The sequence below is a fragment of the Telmatherina bonti genome, assembly GCF_933228915.1.
Source record: "Telmatherina bonti genome assembly, chromosome: 4".
Classification (NCBI taxonomy): domain Eukaryota; kingdom Metazoa; phylum Chordata; class Actinopteri; order Atheriniformes; family Telmatherinidae; genus Telmatherina; species Telmatherina bonti.
In genome coordinates this window covers 32,602,818-32,628,005 of record NC_136622.1, presented here as the reverse complement: position 1 = coordinate 32,628,005, position 25,188 = coordinate 32,602,818, and the positions used below count along the sequence as shown (strand labels likewise).

The following is a 25,188-nucleotide window of genomic DNA, read 5'->3' as shown; positions in this document are numbered from 1 at the left end:
TACACGAGTCTGCCTCCTGCCTCTCAGTCCTGGTATTGGGTTCCACAAACCGTGACATAACAAGCTAAAGACAGACTTCTGTCTTTATTCCTGTTAATATCTTTGCAAAAAAAAAACCCATTTCATAATTCATAGGAAGTTGGAACTTAGTGCAAGTAAACACACTTTGCTATTAGATGTGCTGCTTTTGGTTATTTTACTTGAAAACTAATGCCATAAAACGGAATTACGCAATCTGGTTTTATGAGAGCTGCAATCCAGCGGTTTTTCATGTGTTCCTACTCCAACGCACCTCACTCAAATTGAGTAATTGTGCAGAACTTGAATTTTCTACAGAGTGAATCATTGAATTTACTCCCAAAATATATCTCAAACAGTAAAACTCAGTTTAAATTAACATTAAAGAAGTTTTTAAATAAGTATTAAATAACTGATATAATTCTAATATGTGAAGTGTGTATATGGAATGGGATTGGGAAAATTGATAATCAATAGCTAAAGACAGTGACTTGTATAGATGAGTGGTGATTTGCATTGTATGTGCAGATACTGTATGTATTAGAATGTTATTGCTGATAGATAAATGTTTATAAAGTGATGATGATAAGGTTGATTTATTGGATATGTCTTTATTTTGAGCACAAATTAATGGATTAAAGAAAAAGTAAGTTACTAGTGGTGGGAAAATCAAATCAAAAATTGAAAATTGGGATTTATTTTTTGCTTCACAATTTTAAAATTTTTTTTTTTTTTTTTTTTTTTTTAATTTATTTTTTTTTACAAATAAATAAAAATAATCCATTATAATGTTTTTGGTCATTTTTATTGTTTTTATTGATCTTTTTACTTGTATTCTTGGAATTATAGCAGCAGAATGATGGTCTGGCTTATTGGGTTGTTTTTTCCTAATTGAAATCAAGAAAAATGACGAGCAAAAAAAAGTTTTATACATTTATCTTGTTTTTAATCTACAAAAATTAGCAATATCAAAGGATTGTGAGGATCGCAATTTAAATCGAATTGGCACCCAAAAACTGGAATCAAATCGGGACAAAAGCATATCGTCACAGCCCTAACGGTTACTGTGGAGTCTGAAAAGAAACAGGATAAAATTGATAGATTTTAAGTGTTGATGTCATCGTTGGGATTGGTGGACTAATGTAGAGTTAATATAAATGACTGTAGTATTTTTATTTTATTGACTGTGTGTGATGTGATGATTTGATGAGCTGCAGATAAAATAAAAAAAATGTAATAACGCAGGACCTTTCTTGTGAACTGTTTTAACCCTGTCAGAAAACGAAGTGGCCCTGCACACCAGAGAGGGACACGTTCTGACATTCAGCCTCATCAACAACGTAACTACAAGTCTGCTGGACAACAGCTCACTGGTAGGTGACAACACGGCTCATAGGCATGGATTCCAACATCTATTGGCTCATCCACATACAAAACTGAACCAAAAAAAAAAAAAAAAGAAGTGCTTAAGGAATGAGGAAAGGAAGCGCTGCAGTCCCACTGCAACACAACCCACCATTCAGAGAAAAAAGATTTGGCAGAGTGACGGTATCGGCTCATCTCTACCCCTCCTCCACCAATCTGGCTGCCTGGTGAGGCTGCAACATGTGGCTTCAAAGAGAATTTTCCAAGGGAGGGCATCATTGTGAACACTGCCTCTGCGCGACACTGACAGACTTATATGGGTCATCGCAGATGAGCTTAAAGCAGGGTTGTGTTGTCAAACCACGAAGTCTCTGTGTTCAGAAGCAGTTCGTCACCTCTGCAGTTGTTTCCAGTTCCAGAAAAAGATCTTTTCTTTTGCCAAAAAAGCACAAAGGATATCCTTAGATGAATGAGCCGAGACAATTTGGTGCCAGGCTGCGAGATTAAGATTTAAAGTGAACAAAAGGATTTTTTTTTTCCCTCAAACAATGTAGATAAATTCCAGTGGATGTTTGAAAATTAATTTATATGGGATCAATATCAAAGCATTAATAGGACATAAAGTCTACTGATGGTTTAGTTTTTAACCTTTTAAAGTCTGACCTAAGAATAACTGAGGAGAAAAATCCAATCTTTTAAATCTGAAGGCATTATTTAGACCTTTTAACAAAATGTGAAAAATAAACAATCTTTATTTTTACCACTTATTACCACATGATGGGTCAAAATTATTGTTGTCTATCAAATATGACACATTTGGTTTTATAGTGTTAATCCTACAGAAAGATTTAATCTAAATCATCATCATGCCACCTCTTTGTCCTCCTTAACAAGCATGACATGCAACAAAAAGACAACACATGAAACATTTAAACTGCCTGGTCTTTAAATGTCTGTGACGATTGCCTGTAATGTGACACCTGCTTGAAAATGCCATGGCCTTGATGACATGAGAATATCTCTGCAAACCCAAGGTCTATTTAAATACTTCTGGAGTCACAGTAAATGGACTTTACTTAAATAGAGCCTTTCTGTACACATGTTGACGTCTCACAGCGCTTTAAAAAAAAAAAAGTGATATTTACCCAATCACGCACAAATTTTTTGTTGTACTAAGACCTCATCTATCACAGGAATCCCCAACGTTGGTCCTCAAGGACCGGTGTCCTGCAGGTGTTCCTGGTGGAACACGCCTGAGTCAGACTGAGACAAGCTCTGCTAATGTCTGCTAAATACACACTGATTTGGATCAGCCGTGTTGCAGTTGGAAAACCTGCAGGACACACCAGTCCTCGAGGACAAGGATTAGGGATCCCTGATCAGTCAGACGCATTTACACACCAGTGTAGTGTCTTCATTCATCGGTTAAATCTTCGACATGTGATCTGGGGAAGTCTGGAGTTGTTTCCCTTCCAGATGAAGGATGACCTCCTCGGCCACCGCTGCCCTGTACACTTATGAGACGCGTCAAGACGTGCAAATGCCAGTTTAACACCGTCTTTTCCTGCAGGACCTGACCTCTACTAAATTCCAAGTGTCTGCAGACAAGAAGTTTGTCCTTTTGGCATACAACATTCGACCGGTAAGTGTTGCATTGAAGCAGAAATGGCTTGGATTAAATCCAGACTCTTTTTACCTTCGGAAAAACACACACACCCATGAATTTCCCACTGATTTTAAAAGACAACTCACGGCATCTAACACACCTCTCATGTGTGACAGACCACTTGTGGCTGTTAAACAGGGATGTGCAATTTCAAGTAGAACCTCACTGAAACAGAAAGGAGCAAGAACATAAAGGAGGATGTTGGTGTGTGTGTGTGTGTGTGTGTGTGTGTGTGTGTGTGTGTGTGTGTGTGTGTGTGTGTGTGTGTGTGTGTGTGTGTGTGTGTGTGTGTGTGTGTGTGTGTGTGTGTGTGTGTGTGTGTGTGTGTGTGTGTGTGTGTGTGTGCTCTTTTTGTGCTACTGCAGTGGTATATAGCTCTATAACATCACCTTCCAAATGACTGGTATAAAACATGAGGGGTTGAATATTTAAACTGGCTGATTGGATGAAGGCGCAGAGGGTTGTAAAATAAAACTCGGAAGGAGAGATTGCTGTGAAGCGTGTAGCAAGAAGGTGCAGGAGGGAAGATCGAGGAGATGAAGAGGTAAACTTGGAGCTGCAGTAATAAAATCAGCCTGCTGGTTCACTTGGGAATTTTTAATGAAACTTGGTAAGACTCCCACTTGCAGGTGTTTTTTTTTGTTGTTTTTTTTTTTAGATGAGACAAAACACAAATCTTTTTCTCAGTTTACTTTAACCACACATATAGCCTTGTGCAAATCCCCGCATTGTGGTGACTCTTTTCCCCTCAAAGTCCAAGTGAGTTGTATAATATGCAAGTACAAACAGAATTAGGAGGAAATGAAGGTCCTCAGCGTATTTTTTTTCTCCCCCACATTTTTATTAAAAATCTGCAGGCGGATTTTACTGTTCACATTTGTTTAGCCCCTTCGTCTCCACTTTCTCTCCGGGTTTCCTTTAGAGACCTACTTCTCCTCTAATCACTGCGTATCATATTTTTTTCTGTGTATGGGGAACGAATGAGCCTGTTGCTGTGTTACTGCTTTCATCACAAACACAGAGCATCCCCAGTAACTGAATTATTGAGTGGTTAACATGCATTCAATATGTTTCACATTTATCTATAGGAAAGGGCTCAGATCCGTGTGTCTTGAGTTGATTTATACCAGGTCATTTGCATATTTCCTTTGATATGAGCAGGAATTGTCTTGTCTCTTTCATATGCTCAGAGCATGAGCACTAAGACATCAGAGACAGCAGGCACGCCACCTGGAAATATTTGCTTATTTAGACGTGGATATTCGCTCCAGATCAGCTGGCGTGTTTTGTATGTGTGTGTGGAGGCTATTCCTCCATTCCCCCTTGTCTGTGCAGCCTCTTCTCTCCGTCCTTCATCTCTTATTCTCACTCACTTTCTTCTATCTCTGGGGGGATTTGTGCTGACTGAAGCAGTTTGCGCCAGGCACCAGCTTTGCTGTTCAGAAGAGGAGCAGCGTGCAGCTCGAGAGTGGCACAGAATGCAGGAGGAAAACTGAGGAAAGGGGGATGATAAATGGAAATATGCACCGTTTGCCCTTAGATACGCTGCCCAGTTCAAATCATTTGGAGTGATTACCAATGATAGTCAGAGATGTAATACGGAGAGAGCTGCAAGGGGAAAAAAAACAGATGAGCAGGGTATGTGTAAAGTTAAAAGGCTTTGCTGGAGCTCAGGAGGCTTTGGAGGCGGGTAGAGGGGTTGCCTGGTGGGTGAGAATAAATGGATTTTGATAAGAGGGTATATGCATACATGTGAGTTAGGGATTTTGCCACAAAGGAACAAGAGAAAGCAGATTTTTCTACAGAAAAATGTCTCCCCTCCAAGCCTGTTTGAATTAGGCAGGTTTGTTTTTGGAGTTTGTTTGAAGGAGAGCGAGCCTGCATATTTTCAAAAGAGTGATGGCGGTATAGTTTTGTGGAGGGTTTTGGGATTGATGAACAGAAGCTGCTAAACTGCAGCCTGCCAAGACTGTAGTTTGGGGGAAAAATAAAATGCCAGGGGAGTTGTGTCTGCATTCTGCAGCAAACGCTGATGGGTGCCTCTATCAAAGCAGTGTATTGTGGCGCCGCTAAGAAAACGCTTATAAGGCAGGAACAATGTTGTAAAGGACGGATGCTATTATTTATATTTTGTGTGTTTTTTGTATTCTACAATAGATGCCAGTATCTAAGGTTGTCGTAATCTTAATACATATCCTTTCTCACACTATATTCTTAGTATTTAATCTGCGTTGTGCCCCCTCTCCTCTGTTCTGGCATTACGGAGGATGTGGGTAGTAAAAGAGGGATGACAGGCGAAGTGGAGGAATTTATGATATGTTGCTGGCGCTCGCTTTAGAATTCAATCTGCCTCTCTAAGACAGATGCTCTCACTCTGCCTTTCTGTTTATCACACAGACACACACATACAACCACAATAACAGGCTCTGCCAAAGGCGTCATGATGTTAAATTACAAGCAGAATAACCGAGTTTCTAAACAAATCATAAACAGCTGATTGAACATGGCGCTGATGGCATGTCTTGCCCTTTCGTCTCAGTGAAGTGCCCTTTAACATCCTTTTCTTGTGCGCTGCTCCCTGTCTCCTTCACTCACTTTTTTCTTGGCGTGTATGACCAGTCCGTCCTTTTGTGTTTCTGTCCTCGCTGCTGCTTTTTTTTTCCCCCTGTTGTGAAACAGCTTTTTTCCCCTCTCCACTCCCTTGCCACTCCTGCTCAGACTTTACACCACAATCAAATTTCATTTTAATTTAGGTAGCCTGAGAATGTGTTTCCTCTCCTTTTATCCTTGCGGCTCCATGGCCGTGCAACCCTAGCCGAAAAACAGACAAACACCGCTGGAGAAAAATCCAATTTCACTGCTAAGTGTGCTGCATAGAGGATGTGACATTTAATTTCTATAGGGACTGGTTTTCCAAGTGGCTATGGCTCAAATACGATGTCTCCAACCCTTTATAAAAAAAATTTTAAAAAAAGAGGGAAAAAAAGGGCAAAGGTAGAAATCAATATGTTACCCCCGAGATCATTGGATAACGCTTTGATCAATTTTGATTAACACACACTCTTATAGACACAAACATACAAGTGCACACATTCATTGATTCTGGCCTCTTAGTTTTCTACTTCAGCATGTTAATTTAATTATTCGGAGCTGCTGATGCTTGCATCAGAGCTGCCAGCCACAATAGATCTCTGTTGGATGAATATTAGCTGTAATGATACTGTTTAATAAGAATGTCTTTCTCAATTTCAGTCTGGTACCTTTTTTTCCCCCCTATGACATCTCCTTTCTTCCAGTTGTAAGGGCGAAACTTTTTTATTCACTTGTGATCACAGTAATGATGTAGTGTGGATGAAATTGCTGCCAGTGATTTAATGAGAAGTACTAAGATGCAATTGTCTCATTATGTTAAACTGCTGTCGGTGTGAGACACTTTGCTGCTGTTATTTTGCTTGTTATGTTCGGCCAGTTCAATCATTTGGGGATCAGTGAACATATGCCTCTCTTATTTCTTACAATTTTAAAGTTTTTCTTCCTTTTTGAGCCTGAATCTTTGCAGTTTGCTCAGAGAATGCAAGCAAAAACCTCCTATTTCTCATTAATTTATGCTAAGGCTGAACTCATTACTTTATTTGACATGTTAGGAGCAAAAGAGATCTGGAATATCTGTGTTTTCATCTCTTTGCAACACACCTTTGTGCATGATATCCTCTACCTCTTTCAGGTGTTTTCTCAGTCCTTCACAGCCTCCTATGCTATCTACAATGTGGCTAATGGGTAGGTGGAATCGTGAATGCTAATGCATGACATGCACCGGGCATGAGCGCTACCAATGCAAGCAGACGTGCAGATTTTAAAAAAATTGTCCCCAAAGTGCGTCTCACTGGGTTCGACCTTCGTGTTTCTCTCAGATTTGCATCCATTCGTCGTTGTTCTTTCCAGGTTCCATAAATCAGCATACAGTAAGTTTTTTTTTTTTTTTTTTTTTTTTTTTTTGTGCTGTACTTCTAATGTCACTGCCTGAGATTTTAAGTATTATCAGTGGGAAAAATCTTTGGCTGCAGTGGATGATCCCTGGAATTTTTGGAAGGAAGACCTGCAACATCAGTCATTGCCTGAATGTTTTGGGAAGAAAAAAAAAAGTAGCCTGCTAGCAGGGGAAGATGAAGATGTGGTAAAAAAGAAAATGTTGCACTCCTGCATGAAGCAACCCCGGTCTCTGTTTTTGTTTTGCCTTTCTGCATCTTGCTCTTTTGTCCTTACAGTGCAGCAGCCTTGTCAAGCGCAGGGCATGGGTGGACTTCAGAGGGTTTTAAGTGGGATAGCAGCCCCCTAATGGGGAGTTTAAATCTTAATGTTTGTGTGTGTTGTAGGGATCTGCTGGAGCTTAATCCTCCAGAGGGGGAGAAGACAGAGCTACAGTATGCATCCTGGGGACCTCAGGGGAACCAGCTGGTAAGCAAGGGGCTCCCATATTTTCCACAGAAATAAGTTGTCATCTGCATCAACCATAGACCGTATATTAAAGATGGACGGAGCCTCCGGTGGTTAAAAGTGAAGCCGATGCGGAAGTGCATAAAACTGCAGTTCTCCCTTCATCCACTAGGGGCTGCAAAACAGAGCAAATCCCCATAGACTCCCATGTTAAAAAGACCAACTTCACAGCAGAAATAAACATGTTTACAGCCTGGTACAAAAATCCATTTTAGGTTTAATAGGTCAGGTTTACCTTTATGACAACTGTGGGGGGGAGTGAATTATTTTCTAACTCGCCCGTTTAAAAGTAATTTGATCTTCGGCATATTTAGGGGCGTGTCCTTTTGATAGACAGGTACCGATCTCCCGCTTCAAGACAGAGGAACATAGAACAGCCATGGTTTTTAGCTGGTTAACAACGTGACTTAGCTTTAGCCCGCTTACTTTCGTTAGCTGGTTAGCTTCTGTTAAATCTGGGTTAGCTCGGTTAGCTCTTAGCTGCAGAAAGATCGGAGTTCACTCGATGTCAATCATCCACCATGATGCTCACAGCTCCCCTCTCAGCTCCACCTCTTTGCCCATATTTGTATTTTCTGGACGAGACAACACGCATGCCCCTGCCAAGATGGCGATGGTAGGAACCGCCCACCGAGCTTCAATTCAGCTCTTCAGAAACCTACGGGTGACGTCACGGAAGCTCCGTTCATCTTTTTATATACAGTCTATGGCAGGTGTGCGCAAGTCCAGTCCTCGAGATCTACCATCTTGCAACCTTTAGATGCAACCCCTGTCCAGCAAAGCTGAGTCAAATAGCTGAATTCATCTTCTGCATGTCATTCAGCTCTGCAGAGTCCTGCTAATGAGCCACCTATTTGATTCAGGTGTGTTGGAGAAGGGTTGCACCTAAAAACAGCAGGATGGTAGATCTCAAGGGCTGGACTTGGGCACCCCTGGTCTATGGTATCAAATAAAAGTAACAATAAAATTTAGGAATTTTTTTTAAATTTACCAATCAATACATCCCCCATTGAACACAATTCCCATCATGATAACATCAGTGTTACCATGTCATTATGAGATGGACTCCATCTGCAGTGGCTGTGCCACTGTAATAGGATTGTTTCATACTGATAGTATCATTCATCTGCCTCCCCTGTAATGTAATTGGCTTCTGCTGCCATGTCAGTGCTCATCTGCTGCATATTAACTGGCAAGTAAAGATGTATCGGCTCATCTGTCTGTTCGCTGGCCAATGATTCATTCATACTTGGACGGCACTCACTGCTCACATCACGCAGCCAGCTCTGAAGTCTGTAACCTTGCTGTCTTTGATAATGGATTGGCAATGCGTGTCTGCACTGCTCCTGCCAGGCGTATGTGTTTGATGGAGATATCTACTACAAAGCCAGCGTGACAAGCAAACCCCTGCGTCTCACATCCACTGACCAGGAGCAGAATGTTGTGAATGGCCTCTCAGACTGGACTTATGAGGGTAGGATGTAATCCAGCTCCACACTCACACAGCCTGTTTGCAAAAATTATCACTAAATGCACACTTGTTTTTTTTTTTGGCGTTTTTTTTTCGTGAAACAGAGGAGGTGCTTTTGACATACGCTGCCCACTGGTGGTCTATGGATGGTGCACGGTTGGCGTATCTCCGCATCAACAACTCTGCCACACCTGTGATGGAAATACCTCACTTCTTGGGTGGCCTCTATCCTTCCAATGTACTCTTCCCCTACCCAAAGGTGAAAACTGTTTTAAAATGATTCATATTGGCAGAACTATGAGGCAAACTATGTGCTGTAGTATATATAACGGCATTACTGTTTTTAAAAGATCTAATATTTGTTTGGTGGTATCGGTACACAAGACTGTTTTCCAGCTATCTGATGGCGACTGAACATGACATTGTCATAGTTTCTGTAACATTTTAAGGTGGAAATCGGACTAAATCCGACTTTTTTAATATACATACTGCTTTCAACATGGCACAAGTCTGGACTGCTGCAGTCACATTAAAGTTGGCAGTGATTTGGTACTATAACACATTCTGTTCATTAATATAAAGAAAGAATTGTGCTATCCAAACTTTAATCCTCCGTGGTTTATCTACAATCATTACCCACAGCACCAAGCCATTTTATATTCAGTGTCTGAGCCAAATGAATTGGAGACAAAGTGTTTAAGCTGCAGCTTCTGCTCTCTGGCTGCATGTCAATATTTTCAATTACTCACATGGAATGCTGTTCTGTTCAGCATATCGCTCTGTGTTTGTTAGGTTTTGTAAATTTTGTGTGAAGGTTGCATTCTGACCAACAGCTGTGACCGTATGAGGATGGTCTACGCCAGGGATGCTCTATTCAGTCCTTCTAGGGCTGCAATCCAGCACGTTTTCCATGTATTCCTGCTTCAACACACCTGACTCAATCATTCATCATGCAGAACTTCATTGGCTGTTGGATCCATTTAACTTGATCCAGGTGTGCTGAAGCAGGAATACATGGAAAACCTGCTGGATTGCAGTCCTCGTTGGACCGCATTGAGTACCCCTGGTCTGCCTGTTACTGTAGCCCAACTAAATCCTAACAAGTACTTGTTGTTCAATAAGAATATATATGCAGGAAAGCAATCTATGTGACTGTTTCCATCCATCATATCTACGTATTACTGTTGCATTATGTTGCACTTCATGAGCTGTGAAAAGTGTGAAAAAGAAGCAACAATATCTCTTTAATACATTGATAAAGTAATTGATATTCTGTATCTCATGTGTGAAAAGGGATTTTTTTCATATTTGGATGGATGGATGGATTAAATGTTGAAAAACTGAAAAAGCACGACTGAACTCTGGCAGATTTTCTCATTGCTGTTACTCCTAATGATGGATAGCTTGAAATCTTGTGTCCTACATGCAATCTGAGCTCTCTGCAGCCAGTAAAAGTCACTACGATAGTCTCTGTTGTCTTAGCTCTTGATCTGTCACTTTCATTATTTCTTTTCCTCTCTTCTGATAATATCATCTTCCATGTCATTGATAAATCAGTCATGGACTGCGTCAAAATAGTCAGTGTGTTGATATCCAGTTGCTAGCATGTGATGTGGTATGCAAAGTGAAACTCTGATGACGCAGTTTGTCATGAAAAAGGATTATAATTTCAGTTTTTCAGCCTCCAGATGCTGCAACAAATGCACAGAATAAATGTTCCTGTGCCATCAAAATGAGTCAGAAACACTTATATTTATAGATGGATGGATGAATAATTTGAACATAATTTTGCAACAACTGTCTGCAAAATCTCATGATAATTAATCCAACAGTTGTTCAAATAGGATATAATATTTATTTTACCTCACTGTAACAGTTTTCCTTTTAGATTAATAAACTTTGTTTGTTTGTTTTGTACTTTTCTCACGCTTCATTTTCATCACAGTAACGATTCTCATGGACTTGAGACTTTTGCAGGGTCCACCAAAACATTCTTCGGGGTCTGGAGGAAGTACTTGTTTCATTTTCTAATTTAATTTAATAACTACAGAAGCTTGCTTAATGAAAGCTGAGACTCTACCCATTAGCAAAGATGCCTGTGTCATCACTGTTTGATGAAAACTCAGCGAGCTAGCTGCCAAAGAATAAAAAAACAAAACAAAACACAACCCTTTTTCCAGCTGATTTCTACTTTCATGACTCTGCATTATGAATCATCAAGGTCCTAGTTGCTTCTTTGTAATTCTTTGTAATTCCTAGATCAACTATCCTATGAACCAAACATTTTTTTTTTATCTTAAGTAATGTTTTTTTTTTTTTAGGTGGAACTAGAAATAAGTTTTCTGTTGTGTTACAGGTGAATTTAGTCAGCAACACACATCTTCACTGTGACACCTTTGTAAGGATCTCACGTCTTGCCTTTCTTTTGGGACCAAGCTTACAGATACAGCTTAAAGACATAGTCAGAAAAAAAAGAGAGGATTTTTGGACCTTGGTGAATAAGGATAAAAGGCTGTTCTGAATACATCATGTCCATTTCTCTCTCGTTTGACTGCTGATATGACTATAGATGCTGACACGAGGAAGATGCTGAAAGATAAGCTAACTTGTGTGCAAAACACCAAGTTTCAGTTATTTTTACTTTTTTCTTCCTTCTAACCTGGAAATGTTCAGGGTTAGAAGTTAAAAATAAGCAGTCTGGGTTGGAATTAAACCATATAGATACATCTACATCTAACATGCGCTTTGGGTTGTGATTCCAGTCATGTCTACTGGATGCTGTCTTTCAGTAGGCAAAGCAGCTTCATCTGTGTAGCACATTTAGTGTAAAAGATCATTCTAAGTGCTTCACATAAAATATTAAGATCATCACATATGGTGCAAAAAAAGCATTAAGAAGTTGTGAAATACTAGTTATTCACACTCCAGGGGTACATTACTATCTCTTAATTTACTACAGTGAGCTGTTACACCTCTACATGTAAACACAAGTAGCTTTTGCTCTTTCCACCACTTGCTTCTGAAATGACTGTCTGAATAAATCTTCCAGCTCGACAGATTTGCCAAAGTTTTTTTTCATAACACTACTGATTAGCTGATTTATTTTCTTTCCTTTGCATGTGTTCCTAGGCTGGCTCTAGTATCCCATCTGTCAGTCTGTTTGTGGTGAATCTGTATGGTCCAGCTCACACTCTGGAGATGATACCTCCCGACTCCCTCCGGGCCAGGTACATTTCTGTGAATTAAGTATAAATCTCGATGACTCCAGACACCACCTGCCAGAAATCATAACTCATACCAAATATCTCTCATGTCACTGCCTCTTCTTTTTTTTTTCCCCCCAATCTTTTGCACCACCTTCCACTGCTTTCCTTGTGTATCATTTTCCGCATCACCTCTTCAGAGACAGCTACATCTCCATGGTGACTTGGATCAGCAGCACCCGCCTCGCTGTTCGCTGGCTGAATCGTGCCCAGAACCAATCAGTGCTGTGTGTGTGCGAGGCCACCACGGGGGCATGCTCAGAGGTGAGCAGTCATCACTTGTTTCACATTAGTAATCCGAGTGGCTTCTGCTGCAATATACAACTTTAATAGAATTTTGCTTCATTAACACAATGTTGGGAGTTCAGATTGATTTCCTTAAGCTCTCAAATCTCTGCTGGATGGATTAATATTTGAGGCCATTTGCTGCATGAGGAGAATTCTCAGTGATTTTCTGCAGCACTTCATAGCTTCAGTCCTAACGGAAACCCTTGCAGATTTTTACTATTCATGCTATTTTTAATAATTAATCAACGGATTGATTTACTGCTATGTGTTGTTGAAAGTCACTTTGGGTTCATGTAATATGATGCCAGTGTGTGACTGATATTTTTTATGTGTTTTTCTCTGAAACCCACAGAAACACAAAATGACCATGGACATAATGCAGAACCAACGACAGGTCCGTATGGCTTTCCCTCGACGTTTTGCATGCTTTCCTTTATCACTGCCGTCTTTCTTCTGACTCAACTTTCTGTCTACAGGATTTGCCCCTGTTTGCCTCAGACGGTTCTATTTTTTACACGATACTGCCTGCAAAACAAGGCGCTCGTGGAGAGTTTCATCACATCGCATGTCTTTCAGCCCAGGTCAGTTTTGGGTCAGGTACTTTCTCTCCCTTAAATTATTTATCAGTTATTGATTAAATAAGCAGTAAGTGACTCTTTATTCCTGTGAAGGGCTCACATTAAACTGTGTGATTATAGATATTATCTCAGAGGCTAAGTTTTCTCTTTGTTTCATTCATATTTCTTATTAAAAAAAAGTTTTGATTGCATTTTTTTCACTAATTGCAAAAAAATTAAGTTTATTGCAACAGTATTTTCTTTGATACATGTTCTCATGGCTTTCTGTTGTCCATTTAGTTTGTATATTTGTACTCATGTGCTGCGAGGCAGCAAGATTTTAACTTTCTGTGTGTGACAATTACCAAACAACCAAGTGGTCTGGCACCTCGCTTTTTAAGCACATTATAATCACTACCGAAGTCAGGTTGGAGTCTCCTGTAGGGTGATGAGGTACAGAATTATATAAAATTCTGTTTCATAATTAATGCCAATAAGTTACAAGCATGTATTTGGTACCAAGCTACTGTAAATGGCTTTAGTCACATGGTGGGAAATCATGTGACTAAAGGGAGAACATCAACCTTCACCCCCCTTGACAAATCAGTTGAAATAAATGATGAAACACAAGGAAAAACTTTTGGTAAATACATCTGAAAGAAGCGCACGGTGGCCTGCTGGTAGGACTTCTGTGAAGATTAACAGCAACTGAAAACTGTTGCAAAAGAGCTTTTCCACTGTAAACTAACAGCAAGTAACCGTAAATGATCCAACTCAAGCAGGAAGATATAGCCGCTGGACTACCTGCCCTGTTTCTAACAGAAAAATAAACTTCACTGTTGCATTGAATGAACTTATCTGTTTAGCAGAAAGCTGCAACCTCCACGTCAGTTATGATCTCCATCTGGTAAACGCTACACCCACTCATTTTCTCACGATTATTTTTTCCTTTTTCGTGTACTGGCTTTTTATTACCTCCTTCTCATGCGGCAAACCATATGGATGGTCCTCCATTTCAATGGAAAACAGCAAGTTGAATGATCCACTGTCATGTTTGCTTTTTTCTCTTCGTGCCCCAGTGACACACAGGAATTCACAGCTAAAACGCGTAAGGGTAACAAGTTTGTCCCTTTTTGGCCACCATATTCAAAAATACCAGTGCATCATGGCAGCCCTCTGTTGGGTGCACCACCAATGTATTTATAAACAACTCATTCTAAGCTACGAGAATGTTTTCATTTGGATGCGATTGTGATCAGACTTTGGTAAAAAATGTATTTATGAAAGCGATACTTGAGCCAAATTGATTACACACTGTACCGTCAAAGGTTGTCAGTTTCATGTCAGGATTTGGTGTTTAATTTAAAACAGTTCTTTTCTTTTCAAGCATTTTCTCCTCTTTTTGGATATGATGTTGGATTTTCCTGTTGAATGACTCATAATGTTGCTCAATCCTTCTTTTCTGATCCTGTTCGAACACACTAAAATAAATGGCTAATATTCTAATTTTAAAATTATTTTGATCCTCCTTTCCCAAATAATCTGACAGCATGATACAATCTCTGCTGTATTTTACCGCTGGAAGTGTTTTCCTACTTAAATGCTTAATCCTGTGGCCTGTCAGAAGAAGCTAACGCACTGTCGTCCCAAAGAACTCTTCTTTGCTTTTCTTTGCCTCCAAAAAGTTAATGGCTGATCATTAATCAGGCTTCTTGGTGCCTTTCTTTTTATGGTGCTGGCTTTTACTTGTGGAGCTCTTTGGGTTCAGTACGCCTCAGTTGGAAAACCACCTCTCCATACTGGTCCAGTTCAGCTGGGTTTGTTTCTACAAGCTGCACAATCTTGAGAAGTATCTTAAAACTAGATGCCACGCAGACTAGCGTCGATTAGCGAAGATCTTTTGATACTTTTTAAGGAAGAGGTGGAATAAGATCTGATTCAATTTTATTTTCTGAATTTAAACTAAACCTTAAGACCTGCTGAAGTCCACATGTTGGCCCACTTTCAGAGTTTTCAATCCCATCAAAATCAATATTTGAATTAAAGAAACACCTTTTCTGAACCCACCTGTAATCACCAGTGTCTTGATCAAACTTCCTATTTTCAACCTATCTTCATTTGTGCTCCCACTCTCTGACACACTCGCTGTACTGCTGCATCTATTTTTATTCAGTGTGTGTGTGACTACTTCTGCTCTGCTCTTCATCTCTGTTTCTGTGTGTAACACAGCCTGCCATCCCCTCTGTCCCCCCTCGCTTCTTGACATCGGGGAGCTGGGACGTCACCTTGCTCTGCGCTTTAGACGAGAAGGCTGGAAAAATGTATGTGAGAGCGACTGTGTGTGGAGCTCCCTCAAATCAACCTTTATAAACTCACAGCTTCTATGCACACACAAGTGGCAGTGAGAATAGGGCCACATAAAGGCCATTATCATGATGATCATCTTGTGAGTTGAGAGTTTAATATGCATACAGCTCGAGAGAGAATTTAATAATATGGTCTGACTTTACAGTTAGAGATTGATACACTTGTGATTGTAATTACCGATAATGAAAGTGTGTCACGCTGATCTTGGATAACAAGCCGAAGGCAGTAGCTTCCACTAAAGAGTCGATGCACTGACTTGAAAGAGGGCGAAGGATTATTAGGACTTGAGCCGAGCAGATTATTGCTTAAACCCGCCTTTATCCTGCTGGGGGAATAAACCTGACATGGACCAACCGACTAAGGTGTGTATCGCACACACACACACGCAGAAAAACTCTGCCGTAAATCTTGATGACATTTTTAAATGACATCGCCCTCAGGTTCGCTCTGATTTTTCCCTCCAGAGGAGTAATTCTTCTTCTGCAGGCGCTGTGCTTGTTCATAAAGAAGTGGATAGTCAGCATGACTCACACAGACACACTGTAATGTCTGAATTCAAAATCACAGACGTTGCTTTAAGGCATGATTTTAATACAAGTCTGAGCTTGTTAAAATAATTGAAGGAGTCAATAAGTACTGATAGACTCTTGTTATGAATAATTGATTCCCACAATGATGGATGAAGTTGAGATATCTGAATATATTAATATTTGAAGTTTATCTGTCATCTTCAGCTATTTCCTGAGCACTGAAGAATCCAGACAGAGCCGACACCTGTACAGGTATGTACCCAAAGTGGGAATTTATTTGTCATCGTGTTTTGTTATTTTTTTTATATGTATTAGAATCCCACTTCCCTTTAAAAATGAGCACATCCACATTTTAAACACTAAAAACATGATCTCCCTTTTAAAATCATCTATCAATCTTTATTTATGTAGCTTTTTTTTCAGGCAAATTGCAATTCAGAATTCTTCAGAGCACATAAAAAGATGAGCCAATAGAAAATAAAATCTGGAAAAACAAGAAATATAAACTGGTAACAAAAAAGAAGTAATCATAAATAAATAAATAGATAGATAATCATAAAATACAAATTAAGAAAACAAGTAAAATGCAGCAGGAACTGTTCATAAGATTAACATGCTCCTCATATGGGTGCGTTTTAAGCCTACTGGTACAGACAGAGAGGCTGTCAGGGTTTCGCATGGAGACCTTTAGCTGTTCCACAAGAGAGGACCCTGATAACTAAATCTGCCTCCCAGTCTGCACTCAGTGTTTCAAGGAATAACATGTATGCTAGTGGATATTTAATGAAGAACTCAGATGGAAGTGTAGGGAACCAGAAGATCATGTTTTACAAAGGAAGAAATGCAATTTATGGCTTTATATGTAGTAGAATGTTTAATGGCCGATAGCTGGTCGCCAGAGCAGAGATGCTAAAACAGAGGGAATGTAACCTCTCCTGAAGCAGCAGAATTTTGGATTACCTGAAAGATATTACAGGAAGTAGTTAAACAACCAGCCATTAACCAGAAACGATGCTTCTTATTTCGGAAATATTGTATATGAGGAAAATGACACCTTTTATAGATTCATTTTACATGTGTGTTAATAAGAAGTCCTGCTCAAACGTTACTCCTAAGACTCTCCACAATTATCTACAGTAGCTTACCTGTGGATGTATCAATTTGCTTTAATCAAATATCTGATATCCCATCATTGCTCTTCTCAGTGCTTTTTAAAATCTGTAAAAGTTCTGAATTTTATCATATAAAAAGTGTTTCATAAATAGTTTAATTTTATCATGCTAATAGAGATGTAAAGTAATAATAATCATAATAAAATAATAATCAAACTAAGGGAATAATAATCATTCTATATTGTCATAATAATCATTGTAATCATAATGGTATCAGTAATAACAGAATACAACATGTATTCCATGTATATGTAATAGTTGTTTCCGGTCCAATCCTCATCAAATAATTAATTACTGATTCTCCTCGTTTTCTATACTGTTCAAATATCAAAATATTTATGTTGCTTTTAAATATGCAGATATTTGGATATTGTTTCTACAGACAGACCCCCTAGCATACACGTTAAAATGTTTTCTGGTGGTTTTTATTAAATTTTCCTGTATTCAGTTTTAATAACTTGTGGTATTTTATAAGTATTAAACAGTATTACCAACGGCTGCACGGTGGCGCAGTGGTTAGCACTGTGGCCTCACAGCAAGAAGGTCACTGGTTCGATCCTTGGCTGGTTTGGTCAGTGGCCTTTCTGTGTGGAGTTTGCATGTTCTCCCCGTGTCTGCGTGGGTTCTCTCCGGGTACTCCGGCTTCCTCCCACCATCCAAACACATGCGTTAATTGGTCACTCCCTAGGAATGAGTGTGAGCGTGAGTGGTTGTTCGTCTCTCTGTGTGGCCCTGCAATGGACTGGCGAGCTGTCCAGGGTGCACCCTGCCTGTCGCCCAAAGCCAGCTGGGATAGGCTCCAGCTTCCCCGCGACCCTGAATTGGGCGGTTCGGAAAATGAATGAATGAATTACCAACACATAAAATCATGTAATTGGTAATTAATTGTAAATATCTTAAAATGTTAGTTATTATTAGGAGAATAGTCACTTTTACAGGTTTGAAAAATGGACAGCTGAACACAATCCATCTATTAAATGTGAAAAAACTGTTAAACATGTCTCTAGTTGGGTAATAAGTTAGTTTCTACTCTTTCTAGTACACATTTGTATACTAGTCAAAGGACAATATGTATAATTGAAATCTAAAATGCAGTAATATAATTGCACTTTGATTTAATGTTATAACTATTATATAGGTTAATCAATTTGCAAGGCACAAATGGATTTAATTATCTTCTATGATGTGATATAAATCTGCACAAAGCTCTTAGTGCTTCTGTCTTTGCACATGCTCTGTTTGTCCAACCTGATCACATGACAAAAGTTTTCCTAAACAAAAGTTTAGGATTTTCAGGTAAATGTACAGGAAATGTGAAAGGTTCCTGCTATTTTATGATGAATGTGGGACATTTAAGTGGTAATCCCTTTATCTCAATTTAGTAAAACAAAACCTAGCAACAGTGGTGAGTATACCACAACATAAAAGCCAATATCTCAATAACTTGAGTGTTAGGTGTTGTCTTGATCTTATCGTGTCAAAATGACCAAATAACATAAAATAAATCAAAACACTTTGCACAGTTGATTTAAATGTGTATAAAAAGTAGAATTAAGTTCACCTGTAAGGTTGTAGTGCAGGCGTGGGGAACCTTGACCCTTTTACTGACAAGTTTCCAAATCTCCCTGTCCCGACACACCAGATTCAAATGAATGAATCTCTGTGCAGGGGTTGATTAGCTGTTGGATCCATTTGATTGGAATCTGGTGTGCTGGACCAAGGATACATGGAAAACCTGCAGGATTCCAGCCCTCAAGGACCAGGGTTCCCCATCCCTGTTGTAGTGCATTTCAGGTTCATTCTGAACAAAATATCCCTTCCGTCATGTACAGATGGATCCATCCATCCATTTTCTTCACCGCTTATTCCAATGAAGGGTCGCGAAGAAGCTGGCGCCTATCCCAGCGATCACTGGGTGAGAGGCAAGGTACACCGTGGACAGGTTTCCAGTCCGTCACAAAACTGTGTTAACAGATTTAGATCTAAATTTTAAGTTGACTTTTATATTCATTAATCATGTTGTGCATTAATCTCACACAGATGTTATCCTATAAGGCAACAGCTTACAGATATGTTCTCATTTTGCACTTTTGAACCCTGGATTGTGACGGTACTGCATTAGAAAATATAGACAGAGGCACCTGTTACATTTTCTAGTGAAAATGGGCTGATCCATTAGGTTGTTGCTTTCATAACTCAGAGCTTTCAGCTACATTAACAGCTCCAGGAAATGTTGCAACAATGGTACTCTTTTGCACTTGCACCTGCAAACATAGCTTGATAAGAAATCAGGAGATGGCCAAAGCCCTGGCAGCCTGTCCAGGGTGTACCCTGCCTCTCGCCTAATGATTGCTGGGATAGACTGCAGCTTCCTGCGAACTAGGCGGCTAAGAAGATGGATGGATGGATGAATGGATGGATGGAAGTAGCCAAAACTATTACAGAGCACAAATGTCTCAGCTAATCTTAAATTGGGTCAAAGTTGTCAAAATGATTAATGAATATCTTACTAATGGCAGGTGAAAAAGGTTTGCTTGCTGTTCCAGTCTGAGTCACTTGTGATAAACAGTTATCTCTTCCCATCATCATCCTTATTGCTATTAGCTCACAGCTTTGGGCTTCAGGAGACGACTAGATATTATGGAAGCATGAAGATGGAATGATTAAACTTGGCAGGAGATGAATCCTGTTTGAAATTTATAAGCAGCGGACCGGAGCAGGACATTTAGGGACTCCGGTCTAACAGAGCAGTCTGTGTAACGACTTTTACTGAACTATGTTTCTGAAAAATTGCCTGCTTGAGTAGTTTGTCTCGGGATACCTCCCTGATGTGATTGCAACCATTTGACCCTATCCTCTGGCAAATCAAACCACTTAATGCTGAGCCATTCTTTTTAAATGCTGCCAGTAACCCACCTACTTTTTTTTTTTTTTTTCTCTCCCCCCCATTTCCAAGTGTGGACGTGAATGGAGTGTTTCAGCGGCAATGCATCTCCTGTAATCTCATTGATGGATGTCGTTTCTTCAAAGCTGTTTTCAGCCCCAATCAGACCTATTTTACCCTCTACTGTTTAGGTAAATTACACATGTCCATACAAATTTATTGTGCTCCTTGCCGATTGGTCAGTTTTATGTGGTTGACATTTGAATATTTCCCCAGGTCCAGGAATCCCTAAAGTGACTGTTCACAGTACAAAGGACCCCTCCAGTGAGTATAACACCTGCTTGTTTGACTGATGGCAGTAATAACAGATGCAGCCTGCACACTCTTAGACTGCAGTTTCTGTGGACGGCCTGCAGAGAGCAGTGCTTCCTAGCAGACCTCAGTGAGGATTTATTGTCATGCTTGTGAACACTGCCATCTGGTTCTGGCTCTCTGCTAAAGCAACAGATTTTTAAACAGATATTTTGGGACAAAACTGAAAGAGCAGTGTTTTATTTCCTGTAGGATACGTCACATTGGAGGATAACAGCCGTCTGTCTAAAGCTCTCGAAGACAAGAGGCTCCCTGAGACCCTGTTCAGGACTCTTCCAGCAGATAACCACGGTACAGCAGACAAAAGCTCGATTTCTTTCTGTCTTTTATAAATTATTCACAGCCACAAAGCTAGTATTCTTGGGAAGGTTTGGGAAAATGCAAGTTTAAATAAAGCAAAAAAGAAAACAAACAGTAAGTCTTATTGTTTTGGTTTTATAATGTAAAGCACTTTGTGTTGCATCTGACATGAAAAGCTCTTTGGAAATTAAGTTTAATTTAATTTTATAGTTTGACTTATATAATTGCAGACATTATAAACCCAAGATATTTCATGTTTTGTCCTGTCTACTTAATTTAGAATCAGGATTGTTGGGTCTACAGAAACCTTTTTAAATAAGTGTTTGGTCATTTCCAGTATCAAGTTTACATTTTTTACAAATATTTTATACTATATGTAAATAGAAAAGAAGCTAATTAATATTCAATTCAATTCAACTTTATTTGTATAGCGCCACTTCCCAACAATGTTGTCACAGGGCACTTTACATACACGAATCAACATACACATCATTTCGAGTCAATTCATACATACCCTATAATAGAAACCAACTGATTGCATCGAGTCATGACTTCGATCCAATCCCCCGTCTTGAGCTGCATGCGGTGACAGTGGGAAGGAAAAAACTCCCCTTTAACAGGAAGAAAACCTCTGGCAGAACCCGGCTCAGGGAGGGCAGCCATCTGCCTCGACTGGTTTGGGTGGAGACGACAGGAAAGACTCAGAAAGAAACAGTATTTATCTGTTAGAGGAAAGAGTCTTCAAATATAATGCATGTTATGGATTAAACAAAAAAGGGCCAACGGCTCTATTGAACACGTGCATCATGTTGCCACCTTCTTTCATTGATTAAAAAAAACCCCACACATTTATAAGTCATGACAATATTCCATTCAACCCAACTTTATTTAGCTCTTTATCAAATTCATTCAAGCAATTAAAGTTCTTTAAAGGCAGAGTATGTAAGATTTCAGGGCAATTCCTTCCACGACCAGGTGGCAAACACCAGGTCGTGAGCAAAATCACAAAACTGCTACCTCCACAAACGACCACAGGTTGGCAGTAATGAGCAAAACTCACCCCTCACCCCTCCTCCTTGCTAGCTCCAATGAGGGCAGGAATCGCTTGTGAGCTGTAGCTCAGAGCCGCTCTGCAATAAATGGGCTTATACTCCCCCTACTGGTGGAAAAATGTACTTTTTTTTTTTTTTTTTTACTGGTAAACATTCAAGGGTCTTTGTCATTAATTAAACTTGTAATTTAATAATGCATCAAATATGGACAGACTGGAACCTACATGTTTAAAAACTAGAACTTGATGACATAAAACATCTTGGGTCCATGCGTTGTGCAGTGACAAAAGAGAAAACAAGTGTAAGAATGACTAATTTTGTTTTCTGCTTTCTCAATATAATGCCAACTTTTTCCAAACAGCAGATGTATTAGATCCCAGAACATTAATGGACAGTTGTTCAGACTCTGGTTACTTTCCTTAGATCTGCACCTGAAACTATCTTTACCTCAGGGCTACGAGTCCAACCTGCATCCGCTCCTCGTCATTGTGTAAGTACCACTGATCAGGCACGCTAATGGACAGCTAAGAGCTGTTACTAATTTTCCATCCTGTGATCCATGGCCTAGTTGTTAACTATCACCATACTTCTTTTTATCCTATCTGCGTTGATCCTAAGGGACGGCATTCCTGGCAGGCAGGCGGTGACGGAGGAATTCGTGCTTGACTGGCCTCAGGTTCTCTGCAGCACATACAACGTGGCCTTGGCCTGGGTAGACGGCAGGAGCGGCGTCGGCCGTGGACAGAAGACCGCCACCGCGGACCCACGGAGACTTGGCTCACTTCGAGTCAAAGACTATCTGGGAGTTGCAGAGTTAGTGTAGTTATACACCTGAAACATGAGAATGGAGGCTGTTAAATGAAAAAACTAAAAGGCTTTGTGATCTTTTCACAGGTTGTTGATGCGACTCCCGTATATCGATGATCGTCGGATGGCCCTTTTTGGAAAGGTTGTAGCATCTTTAGATGTGAAAACTTAACTCCATCCATTTAAGGAATCAAAACTAAAGCCTCATTTTACGTCTCATTACAGGCATTCGGTGGTTATTTAACACTCAAAATGTTAGCTTCAACAGATAAGCTTTTCCAGTGCACTGCTGCCGTCGCACCAATAACTGACTTCAGGCTTTATAGTAAGTTGAGATTATAGCAATCAGACCGTAGAGTAGCACTAAAACTTAGATGCAGAGAGTATCTGAATGACATTCTACTTCTCTTTTTTAGGTGCTGCCTTTTCAGAGAGGTATCTTGGCTTTCCATCAAAGGAAGAGCATGCTTACTCGGTGAGGCTCGAAAGCCAAAGCATAGTGTTCATACTGATCAAAGAAGTGATTATCCCCCAAAGCGAATGCAGTTTAACACAACCCTGCAATGAATCTCGATTTTTACCAACATTAGGATGTTTTAGAGAGATGCTAATTTAAATTTTGAAGTAACTTTGGAGAACTGTTTAACTAATCCTTCTCATTTACAACCCAAACATTTTTACCTAATACTGAGTATTTCCTCCATATGGTGCTAAATAAACTCTGGATTGTGGGTTTGAGGTTTTTGTGGATTGGGGTAGGTTCCTACATATGTCTTCAGATTCCATCACATTGGTATCAGGAAGTTTGACAGCTGGATGAACGTCTCAGACTCTTTGTTGTGTTCTCTAAGGCGATTTTTGAGTGACCCACTGTCGACCTGCAGGGGGAATTTGCTACTGTGGGTCAGCAGTTTAACATGTTCATGGAAAAGCTCTTTGTCACAGCCAGCCATATTAGTCATAGTCTGCTTCCCTTATTTTATTATGTTTTATTTTGTAACTCAAATTTTATTGGTTATATATGTGAGAGAACATAGAAAGACCATGTCAGCAGGGTACAAATCTTTTTAAGTAGTGCAGTGATATTGATGTTATTCAGTCGACTGGGGTGCCTCCGGTTTGTGACAGGAAAGTTGTCCATTTCTCAGATTTGGTCTTGAATTCAGCTTGTTTTAGTCTGTTTATATGTAAGTCCTTCCATGATAATACTCTCATTTACAATGTTAATCCAATTTGTCAAAGTAGGAGGGTCTTCTCCTGTTGCTCTTATTTGCAACTTGCATCCAATCTTCTTTCTGACCACTTTCATGTAATTCTTCTTTCAAAATAAACACCTGTGTGTCTACATAAGGTACCCAAAAGCTCAAGGTAGATCCCCCAGATGCAACATCTAGCCTCCAAACTTGCATAGTTCCCAACATATGAACTATTCTTGAATGTGCTTTGTTCCAGCCACCAAATGACACCTACTAAAGTATATTTAAATTTAGATTTGTTGCAGGGTTGTTCAGCTAGACTGAGATGTACACCAAAAAGCATGTATATTAGTAGTGAAATTAGTTTTTTTTTTCTTTCCCCAGACTGCCTCTGTGCTGGAAGATGTTAACAAGCTTAAGGAAGAGAACTTCCTCATTCTACATGGAACTGCAGATGGTGAGTTTCTTCTTGGTTTATAAAGTATTTCAAAGATTATTCTTGGGTTATTTAGCATAATTCATATTTTAGTATGGAATAATTAAAGCATGTGTGCTCATCCAAAGCTAGGGTACATTTCCAGCACAGTGCTGAACTTCTGAGCCGACTTGTGAAGGTGGAGGCTAACTACTCACTGCAGCTGTACCCAGATGAGGGCCACATCCTAAGAGAGCCTCGCAGCATCCAGCACTTCCAGCGGACAGTGGTGAATTACCTCCAAACTTGCCTGAAGCACAGCACCGTTGTAGATTCCATTGAGGATGAAGAGGAGGAAGATGACTGAGGCCAGACGACCCACCCCCCCCTTTACTTCTTCTGGAAGGACTCTCAAAAGGACTGAATGCTATGTTACACTTTACCTTGGGTCAAGTTGCCAGGCACAAAAGCAGAGGAGTGGGGACCAAACACAACTTCATCTCCTGTAACTTCTGGAAAAATTAATGTACTGTATAATGTGTTGCACACGATTATTTCTGCTATTCTTATTGTATATTTGAGGCCCGGTTTGTTTACAAAATCCACTTTGGATGATGTGGATTAGAAGGACGCAGATTCTACCAGAAGTTTACAACAATTTTAAAACATGCATGTCGTAATGGCTGCATGATGTTGATTCTTGCATTTTGTCTGTTTTGCAGATTTTTAATCTCTCTCACAAGGTTTAAAGTGCAAAATCTACCCACAGCCGGGAACACACTTGTAGATTTGAAAATACTTGATACTATTAAGAGACTCCGCCTCACACATTTGATTATTGCATTAATGCCTGAAGTTTTCCATACGGGTTTATGATTAAACAAGCCACCGTATGAGCTTCAGAGACTGTATTCTAGTTTGAAAAACCAAATATTTGGGTCAGTTCTCGTGTAGCGGATCTGAATCCCAAA

The 25,188-nt window shown here is 39.8% G+C and overlaps 1 protein-coding gene across 1 annotated transcript in view; it reads left to right on the top strand.

Moving 5' to 3' along the window:
* LOC306755529 (inactive dipeptidyl peptidase 10) overlaps positions 1–24,584 on the top strand; it is a gene marked incomplete at its 3' end in the record, with an annotated part of 35,452 nt that extends 10,868 nt beyond the window's left edge. Inside the window, exons 4-25 of the mRNA XM_079239941.1 lie at positions 1,297–1,391; positions 2,954–3,025; positions 6,774–6,826; positions 7,423–7,504; positions 8,897–9,017; positions 9,119–9,273; positions 12,144–12,241; positions 12,418–12,541; positions 12,918–12,959; positions 13,042–13,146; positions 15,352–15,443; positions 16,224–16,271; positions 20,148–20,266; positions 20,352–20,399; positions 20,640–20,738; positions 22,223–22,289; positions 22,418–22,612; positions 22,694–22,748; positions 22,832–22,931; positions 23,023–23,081; positions 24,187–24,259; positions 24,367–24,584. Of these exons, the coding sequence (XP_079096067.1) occupies positions 1,297–1,391; positions 2,954–3,025; positions 6,774–6,826; positions 7,423–7,504; positions 8,897–9,017; positions 9,119–9,273; positions 12,144–12,241; positions 12,418–12,541; positions 12,918–12,959; positions 13,042–13,146; positions 15,352–15,443; positions 16,224–16,271; positions 20,148–20,266; positions 20,352–20,399; positions 20,640–20,738; positions 22,223–22,289; positions 22,418–22,612; positions 22,694–22,748; positions 22,832–22,931; positions 23,023–23,081; positions 24,187–24,259; positions 24,367–24,584 (2,120 nt within the window). The remainder of the gene's footprint in view (positions 1–1,296; positions 1,392–2,953; positions 3,026–6,773; positions 6,827–7,422; positions 7,505–8,896; positions 9,018–9,118; positions 9,274–12,143; positions 12,242–12,417; positions 12,542–12,917; positions 12,960–13,041; positions 13,147–15,351; positions 15,444–16,223; positions 16,272–20,147; positions 20,267–20,351; positions 20,400–20,639; positions 20,739–22,222; positions 22,290–22,417; positions 22,613–22,693; positions 22,749–22,831; positions 22,932–23,022; positions 23,082–24,186; positions 24,260–24,366) is intronic.
* Positions 24,585–25,188: the final 604 nt, after the last annotated feature.